The 9,450-nt window shown below is 55.2% G+C and overlaps 1 protein-coding gene across 1 annotated transcript; it reads left to right on the forward strand.

Annotated features, from left to right (window-relative positions):
• The first annotated feature begins 1,168 nt into the window (after positions 1-1,168).
• LOC144673946 (serine/threonine-protein kinase pim-3-like) lies at positions 1,169-4,169 on the forward strand. Its single transcript, XM_078535538.1, has 4 exons — positions 1,169-1,214; positions 1,586-1,952; positions 2,701-2,877; positions 3,808-4,169. Exons 2-4 carry the CDS (start codon positions 1,604-1,606, stop codon positions 3,978-3,980), a joined length of 699 nt encoding a protein of 232 aa, XP_078391664.1. The 5' UTR covers positions 1,169-1,214; positions 1,586-1,603; the 3' UTR covers positions 3,981-4,169.
• Positions 4,170-9,450: the final 5,281 nt, after the last annotated feature.

The following is a 9,450-nucleotide window of genomic DNA, read 5'->3' on the forward strand; positions in this document are numbered from 1 at the left end:
GGATCTTCGATGGAGCTCCGGTGAGAGAGGAGGGGGGAAAGGAGGGTATTAATGTAATAAGCACATCGATATATAGACACACACACACCCAGTCACACACACACACTCAGACACACACAGAGACACACTCACACACACACACACACTCAGACACACACAGAGACACACTCAGACACACACAGAGACACACTCAGACACACACACACCCAGACAGACACACGCACTCAGACACACACAGAGACACACTCAGAGACGCACTCAGAGACACACTCAGACACACACACACACACCCAGACACACACACACACTCAGACACACACACACACGTCCCCAGAAACACACAAAGACACAAACACACACAGACCCCCAGACACACAGAGACACACTCAGACACACACACACACACACACACATCCAGACACAGAGAGATGCACTCAGACACACACACACACTCAGACACACACATGCACTCACACACACGCCCCCAGACACACACAGAGTTACACTCACACACACACTCAGACACACACACACACATTCAGACACAAACACACGCACACACACTCAGACACACAGAGAGACACGCACACACTCAGACACACACACACACACGCTCCCAGACACACAGACACACAGACACACACACACGCCCCCAGACACACACACTCAGACACACACACACTCAGACACAAACACACACAGACACACAGATGCAAAAACATTCACACAGACACACAGACACAAAAACATTCACACAGACACTCACTCACACAAACATGCACATAGACACATTCACTCACACACACAGAGATCCTCACAGTCATGTACAGCCAAACACGCACACACACAAACACACACTCAGACACACCCACAGGCATACACAGAGACACACTGCCATCTAGAAGCTTCCGTTTTTAGTGCAATAAATTGTAAAACGCGAGCACAACATTACAACATTCCGGGGGTCGCGGGGGGAGTGAAGAGCCAAAATAATTGCCAGGGATCAATGTTTACACCTGCAGGTGTTGCTGATGTTTCTATAGGGGGGAGGGAGACAAGGTGTGTGTTAACTCAGTATGAAACTTCACTTAAAATATATCAATATGGATGTAGTGTTTAAAGTCAGCTCATTTGAATGAATTGGGATCCTGTTTCTGTGCCAGGTGGCGGTTAAACACGTGCCCAGGAAGAAAGTGGTGGATTGGGGTCGTCTGGTGAGTTTAAAATGATTTGAATAAGACTTGTGAACCTGTCTCTGTCTGAGTGTGTGCGAGTGTGCATCTGAGTGTGTGCAAAGTGTGCGTCTGAGTGTGCGCGAGTGTGACTGAGTCTAAGAATGTTTGAGAGTGTGTGAGTGTGTCTGAGTGTGTGTGTGAGTAACTCTGAATGTGAGTGTGTGTGTGAGTGTGTCTGAGTGTGTGTATCCCCCCCAAACCAGCCTCTTCCCACCCCCTACCCACCCCCAACTCCATCTCCACCCCAAACCAGACTCTTTCCATCCTCAACTCCAGCTATTTCTCTTTGCGAACGTGTTCCCTTCTGCCCATGTTCTGAATCCTGCCATCCTTGTGCCCTCTGCTTGCAGAATGACCGCCCCGTGCCCATGGAGATCATCCTGATGCGGAAGGTGTCTTTGCCGGAGCACCGAGGCGTGATTCGCCTGCTGGATTGGTTCTCCAGGCCGGCCGGCTTCCTGCTGGTGATGGAGCGCCCGCCCAGCGCCAAGGACCTCTTCGACCTCATCACCGAGCAGGGCCCGCTGGGCGAGGATCGCGCCCGGTCCTTCTTCCGCCAGGCGGTGGAGGCAGTGCAGCACTGCCATGCCTGTGGGGTCACGCACCGGGACATCAAGGACGAGAACCTCCTGGTCGACCTGCACACTGACGACCTCAAGCTCATCGACTTCGGCTCGGCAGCCCTGCTGCGCGACACCGCCTACACCGATTTCAGTGGTGAGTACCCCTGCCCGGACACTCCCTGGGGGCATCCCAGAAGCAGCTGGGGGCACAGCGGCTCCTCCTTTCTCTCTCTGACACCTGGGATCCCAGACATGTTGCACAGACGCCAATTCCCTCCCACAGTATGGCACAGCACAGACCCTCCGACAGTGCGGCGCTCCCTCAGCATTGAACCTCCGACAGTGCGGAGCTCCCTCAGCACTGACCCTCCGACAGTGCGGCACTACCTCAGCACCGACCGTCCGACAGTGCGGCACTCCCTCAGCACTGACCCTCCGACAGTGCGGAGCTCCCTCAGCACTGACCCTCCGACAGTGCGGAGCTCCCTCAGCACTGACCCTACGACAGTATGGCTCAGCACTGATCCTGCGACAGTGCGGCTCAGCACTGACCCTCCGACAGCGCGATGCTCCCTCAGCACTGAACCTCCGACAGTGCGGCACTCCCTAAGCACTGACCCTCCGACAATGCGTCGCTCCCTCAGCACTGACCCTCCGACAGTGCGCCGCTCCCTCGGCACTGACCCTCCGACAGTGCGCCGCTCCCTCGGCACTGACCCTCCGACAGGGGGATAGGGCAGGGGGGGCGAGGGTCAGGCGTGGGTATTTTGGGGGCATCAGGGCATTAAAACCCCAAAGCAATGCTGGGTGGGGTAAATAGTCTCACAGTGAATGTTGTCTTGTTTTAATCTTGTCTCTCTCTCTCTCTCCTATTTCCATCTCTTTCTGATGTAAATGCCCAGGCACCAGAGTGTACAGCCCGCCAGAGTACATCAGTGAAAGGCGCTACCATGCCCGCTCCGCTACTGTCTGGTCCCTCGGGGTCTTACTCTACGTCATGGTCTGTGGTGACATCCCCTTCGAGCGAGACGTGGAGATCCTGGCTGGCGAGATTCAGCTGCCCTCCGGCATCTCCAAGGGTAAGTGGCACAGGGGGTGGAGAGAGGGGATTTTAGTTTTAAAGCATCCTTCACTGTCTCTCCTTTCCATAAGATCTCAAGAAATAGGGGCAGGAGGAGGCCATTCAGCCCCTCAAACCTGCTCCCCCATTCAATACGATCGCCTCTGATCCGATTTTTACTCAACTCCACTTCCCTGTCCGTCCCCCTCATAACCCTCGACTCCCCTCACCGATCAGAAATCTGTCTCACTCGGCCTTGAATATATTCAGTGACCCGACCCCCACTGCTCTCTGGGGGGGGAGAGAATTCCACAGACTGACCACCCTCTGAGAGAAGAAATTCCTCCTCATCTCAGTCTTCAATGGGAGACCCCTCATTCTGAAACTGTGCCCCCCTCCCCTCGTTCTAGATTCCCCTCCACGAGGGGCGGGTAACATCCCCTCAGCATCCACCCTGTCAAACCCCCTCCCCTCAGCATCTGATATGTTTCAATAAGATCACCTCTCATTCTTCTAAACTCCAATGGGTAGAGGCCCAACCTGCTCAACCTTTCCTCATCAGACAAACCCCCTTCGTCCCAGGAATCGGCCGAGTGAACCTTCTCTGAACGGCTTCCGATGCGAGTCTGTCCCTCCTGAAGTGAGGGGACCAGAACTGTCCACAGTGACCCAGGAGCGTCCTCACCAATGCCCTGTCCAGTTGTAGCAAGACTTCCCCACTTTTATACTCCATCCCCCCCCTCGCAATAAAGGACAACTTTCCATTTGTCTTCCTCATCACTCGCTGCATCTGCATACCAACTTTTTGAGATTCATGTCCCAGGACACCCAGATCCCTCCGCACCGCCGCCTTCTCCAGTCTCTCTCTCTCTTTCTCACATTCATTTCTTCCCCGAGATGCAATTTTTAATGGACCATCTTGTGCTTCCTTCCCCCCTTCCCCCTGCAGAGTGCGAGGAGCTGATACGATGGTGCCTCTCCATGCAACCCTCCAAACGCCCCACCCTCCACCAGATATTGTACCACCCGTGGGTGCAGCGGGACATCACCAGACCGAAAGCCGTGGGCCTCTGGAGCCCGGGGGGAGACTCCGACTGTAGCGCCAGCCAGGAGAGACTGTAGGGAGCAGACAGACCGGGCATGGACACACTCTGTTGCTGGTCACCGTATGGAAGGAGGAGGAACTTTCAGGACTGATGGGGACCTCGCCTGATCGCTCTGTCAGCAGTGGCTGGCTGCTCAGTGAACATTGGCCCCAGGGCCAGTGAGAACTCGAACTGCACACCCCTTGTTCATCTCCCTCGTTCATCCTGAAAGACGCCTCCGACAGTGCGGCTCTCCCTCAGCACTGACCCTCCAACAGCGCGGCGCTCCCTCAGTACTGACCCTCCAACAGTGCGGCACTGCCTCAGCACTGACCCTCCAACAGCGCGGCACTCCCTCAGCACTGACCCTCCGACAGTGCGGCACTCCCTCAGCGCTGACCATCCAACAGTGCGGCGCTCCCTCAGATCTGACCCTCCAACAGCGCGACTCTCCCTCAGCACTGACCCTCCAACAGCGCGGCACTCCCTCAGCACTAACCCTCCGACAGTGCAGCGCTCCCTCAGCACTGACCCTCCGACAGTGCGGCACTCCCTCAGCAATGACCCTCCGACAGTGCAGCACTCCCTCAGCACTGACCCTCCGACAGTGCAGCACTCCCTCAGCACAGACCCTCCGACAGTGTGGCGTTCCCTCAGCACTGACCCTCCGACAGTGCAGCACTCCCTCGGCACTGACCCTCCGACAGTGCGCCTCAGCTCCCTCAGCACTGATACTCCAACAGTGCGGCTCTCCCTCAGCACTGACCATCCGACAGTGCGGCGCTTCCTCAGCACTGACCCTCCGACCGTGCAGCGCTCCCTCAGCACTGACCCTCCGACAGTGCAGCACTCCCTCGACACTGACCCTCCGACAGTGCAGCACTCCCTCAGCACTGACCCTCCGACAGTGCAGCACTCCCTCAGCACTGACCCTCCGACAGTGTGGCGCTCCCTCAGCACTGACCCTCCGACAGTGCAGCACTCCCTCGGCACTGACCCTCCGACAGTGCGCCTCAGCTCCCTCAGCACTGACCCAGCTGGGTCCACCCTGGTCTGTAAATCCTCGTGTATTGTGCCCAGGCCATAGAGGGTGCCGCTGAGATCATGTTCCTGGTTCAACGTGAAACCCTCTTGTGAATCGTGGCATGAGACTGTCTTTAAATCGCGGTGTCAGTTAGCGAACCGACAGTCGTTACAGCATAGCAGGCCATTCGGCATATCGATCTGATGCCAGAGAAACTACCTGCGTATTTATGATGTTTTGTGTGCACTCAATAAAATTAAACCTTGTTTCAGTCAGTGGTATATTGTGTGTGTGTGTGTACACGTCTCTGCAAACAGGAACAGGAGGAGGCCATTCAGCCCCTCTCTCGAGCCTGTTACACAGGAACAGGAGGAGGCCATTCAGCCCCTCTCTCGAGGCTGTTACACAGGAGCAGGAGGAGGCCATTCAGCCCCTCTCTCGAGGCTGTTACACAGGAACAGGAGGAGGCCATTCAGCCCCTCTCGAGACTGTTACACAGCAACAGGTGGAGGCCATTCAGCTCCCACTCTCGAGAGTGTTACACAGGAACAGGAGGAGGCCCATTCAGCCCCCACTCTCGAGAGTGTTACACAGGAACAGGTGGAGGCCATTCAGCCCTTCTCGAGTCTGTTACATAGGAACAGGAGGAGGCCATTCAGCCCCTCTCTCGAGACTGTTACACAGGAACAGGTGGAGGCCATTCAGCCCCCCTCTCCAGCCTTTTAAACAGGAACAGGAGGAGGCCCATTCAGGCGCTTGAGCCTCGAAGGGCTGAATGGCCTCCTGTGGATGGCCCAATATGAAATTGTGGCAAACGCTGCCACTTGCTGGTCAACAAAACCTCGACGACCTGACAGAGGCTCAACAGCAGTCGGGCAGGTTCGGTTTCAAAAGCTCATGTTGGGGGGTGGGCAGGTTGAACGGGGGTGGGGGAGGGGGGGCGGAGCATTTGAAGGCGGAGGCGTTGGTCCAATCACAGAATGACACAGCTCAAGAGGAGGCCATTCAGCCCATCATGCATGTGCTGGCTCTTTGAAAGATCTGTCCAATTAGCCCACACTCTAACCTCCACCCCCGACCCCACCGGCTCTTTCCCCCCATAACCCTGCACATTTTTCCCCTTCCAGTATTTATCCAATTCCCCCCTTATCGAAGAGAAGGAGATAGAGAGAGAGAGGGAGAGCCAAGGAAATACTGACCGTAGCGAAAGAAAGACCTGCATTTATATAGCGCCTTTCACCACCAGCAGACACCTCCAAGTGCCTCGCAGCCAATGAAGCACCTTCGCCGGTGGGATCACCATTTTGCGCAGAGGAAGATCCCACGAGCAGCCGATGTCAGGGGATCTTTTATGTCCACCTGAGAGGGTGGACACAGGCCTCAGGTTTAATGTCTCATCCTGAAGGATGGAGAGAGAGAGACAGAGAGAGAGAGAGAGAGAGACAGAGAGAGAGAGAGAGAGAGACAGAGAGAGGGAGAGAGAGACAGAGAGAGAGAGAGAGGGAGAGACAGAGAGAGAGAGAGGGAGATAGAAAGAGAGGGACAGAGAGAGAGAGATATAGACAGAGAGAGAGAAATAGATAGAGAGAGATAGACAGAGAGAGAGAGATAGAGTGAGAGAGATAGAGTGAGAGACAGAGAGAGAGAGACAGAGAGAGAGAGAGAGAGACAGAGAGAGAGCGAGAGAGAGAGGGAGGGAGATAGAAAGAGAGGGACAGAGAGAGAGATAGAGAGAGAGAGAAAGAGAAATAGATAGAGAGAGAAAGATATAGACAGAGAGAGAGAGATAGACAGAGAGAGAGAGAGATAGAAAGAGAGAGAGATAGACAGAGACAGAGAGAGATAGAGTTAGAGAGATAGACAGAGAGAGAGAGACAGAGACAGAGAGATGGAGAAAGAGAGATAGAGAGGGAGCGAGAAAGAGACAGAGAGTGACAGAGAGGGATAGAGAGAAAGGGAGAGAGAGACACAAAGAGAGAGAGAGAAAGAGAGAGACAGAGATAGAGAGAGACAGCGATAGAGAGAGAGACAGAGACAGAGAGAGAGAGAACTTCAGGATTGCAGCGCAGTATCACCAGAACGCCCTGGGTCTGAGAGGGTTAAATTCTGATCAGGGGTCTCACAGGCCGAGCTTGTATTCCCTCGAGTATCGAAGATTAAGGGGGGTTCTGATCGAGGGGTTTAAGATGATGGGTTTGGAGGGGGTGGGAGAGCCCAGAATGAGGGGTCCGAACATCACAGTTGGAGCCAGGTGGTCAGGGGTGATGTCAGGAAGCAATTGATACAAAGTGGGGTGGAAATGGGAAACTCCCTCTCCCCGATAAGCCTGTCGAGGCTGAGACGGTGGGGAGGGGAATTGTAAATTTACACCCTGAGATTGGGAGATGTTTCTGGGTAAGGAGGGGATTGAGGATTACAGAACCCAGGGCAGCAGATGGAGTTAAGATGCTGATCAGCCCTGATCTGGTTGAATCGAGCAGTGCTCGAGGGGCAGAATGGCCGCCTCCCGTTCCTGTCTAACAGGCTTGAGAGGGGCTGAATGGCCTCCTCCTGTTCCTGTCTAAAAGGCCTGAGAGGGGCTGAATGGCCTCCCACAGTCCAAAGGTTCTCCCTCAGCACTGACCCTCCAAAAGTGATTTCCATGAGCAGCCGCAATCTCTCCATTCTCCCTTGTCCCAATTGTCCCACCCACCTCCCCCTTAAACCAGTTTATATATTTCACTCCCTCTTCTATTTTCCCTTAGTTCTGGTCAAGAGACAGAGACACTGGACACGTGAACTGTGCTTCTCTCCCCAGGAAGGGCAAAATTCTTCCTTAAAGAAACAATTATTTTGGAAGCGATTACGAGACTATCTTTCTCTGTCCCAGAGGAATCTTTAACAGCAGCGACACCGTCCCCCCGCAGAGCCAATGCTGTCTACCAAGTTGGGGACTGAGTGCAGCCAGACACCGGCCGAGGGATCGCTCCCAGGTAGGAAGTTGTTTTTTACATCGTGAGTTCCCCGAGTGTTGGCGCAGGGTCTTTCCCCCCATCTCCCACCCCCCAGAAGTTGGTGTTTGGGGGAGAAGAGGGAGTGAGCAGGAGTTCTCCAGAGCCAGTGGGATGCAGAGACAGGAACTGAGAGAGAGAGAGAGAGAGAGACAGGGACAGAGATGGGCTGGGGCGGAGGGGGCCAGAGACGGATGGAGAGGGAGAGGGAGGTTCGGTTCGGTGATCCCATTAATTGATGATTGATTGGGTCGGAGAGGGAGAGAAAGGATGAGAGAGAAAGAGATAGAGAGAGAGAAACAGAGAGAGACAGAGATAGAGAGAGACAGAGAGAGACAGAGAGACGGAGATAGACAGAGAGACGGTCATTGTTACACAGGAACAGGAGGAGGCCATTCAGCCCCGCTGTCGAGACTGTTACACAGGAACAGGAGGAGGCCATTCAGACCCCTCGAGCCTTTTAAACAGGAACAGGAAGAGGCCCATTCAGGCCCTTGAGCCTCGAAGGGCTGAATGGCCTCCTGTGGATGGCCCAGTATGAAACTGGGGCAAACGCTGCCACCTGCTGGTCAACAAAACCTCGACGACCTGACAGAGGCTCAACAGCAGTCGGGCAGGTTCGGTTTCAAAAGCTCATGTTGGGGGGTGGGCAGGTTGAACGGGGGTGGGGGAGGGGGGGTCGGAGCCTTTGAAGGCGGAGGCGTTGGTCCAATCACAGAATGACACAGCTCAAGAGGAGGCCATTCAGCCCATCATGCATGTGCTGGCTCTGTGAAAGTTCTGTCCAATTAGCCCCACACTCTAACCCCCACCCCCGACCCCACCGGCTCTTACCCCCCCATAACCCTGCACATTTTTCCCCTTCCAGTATTTATCCAATTCCCCCCTTATCGAAGAGAAGGAGAGAGAGAGAGAGAGAGGGAGACAAGGAAAGACTGACCGTAGCGAAAGAAAGACGTGCGCTCCCTCAGCACTGACCCTCCGACAGTGCCGCACTGCCTCAAAAGTGACCCTCCGACAGTGCGGCCCCTCAGCACTGACCCTCCGACAGTGCGGCGCTCCCTCAGTACTGACCCTCCATCAGTGCGGCTCCCTCAGCACTGACCCTCCGACAGTGCGGCGCTCCCTCAGTACTGACCCTCCATCAGTGCGGCACTCCCTCAGTACTGACCCTCCATCAGTGCGGCGCTCCCTCAGCACTGACCCTCCAACAGTGCGACGCACCCACAGCGCTGACCCTACAACAATTCGGAGCTCCCTCACTACTGACCCTGAGACAGTGCGGCGTTCCATCTGTACTGATGCTCCAATAGCGTGGCGCTCCCTTAGCGATGACTCTCCGACAGTCCGGCGGACATCAGCACTGACCCTCCAACAGCTCGGCGCTCCCTCAGGACTGAACCTCTGACAGTGTGGCTCCCTAAGCACTGACCTTCCGACAGTGCGGCGCTATCTAAGCACTGACCCTCCGAAACTATGGCGCTCGCCCAGTA

Source organism: Cetorhinus maximus, unplaced genomic scaffold (assembly GCF_964194155.1).
Source record: "Cetorhinus maximus unplaced genomic scaffold, sCetMax3.hap1.1 HAP1_SCAFFOLD_519, whole genome shotgun sequence".
NCBI classification, from domain to species: domain Eukaryota; kingdom Metazoa; phylum Chordata; class Chondrichthyes; order Lamniformes; family Cetorhinidae; genus Cetorhinus; species Cetorhinus maximus.

What these genes read in the sequence shown, in the direction of transcription:
- LOC144673946 (XM_078535538.1), top strand. Translation starts at nt 1,604, where the DNA reads ATGGAGATCATCCTGATGCGGAAGGTGTCTTTGCCGGAGCACCGAGGC. An exon ending in CGCCTACACCGATTTCAGTG is followed by an intron (nt 1,953 to 2,700) that starts GTGAGTACCCCT and finishes GTAAATGCCCAG; the next exon opens with GCACCAGAGTGTACAGCCCG. An exon ending in GCCCTCCGGCATCTCCAAGG is followed by an intron (nt 2,878 to 3,807) that starts GTAAGTGGCACA and finishes TTCCCCCTGCAG; the next exon opens with AGTGCGAGGAGCTGATACGA.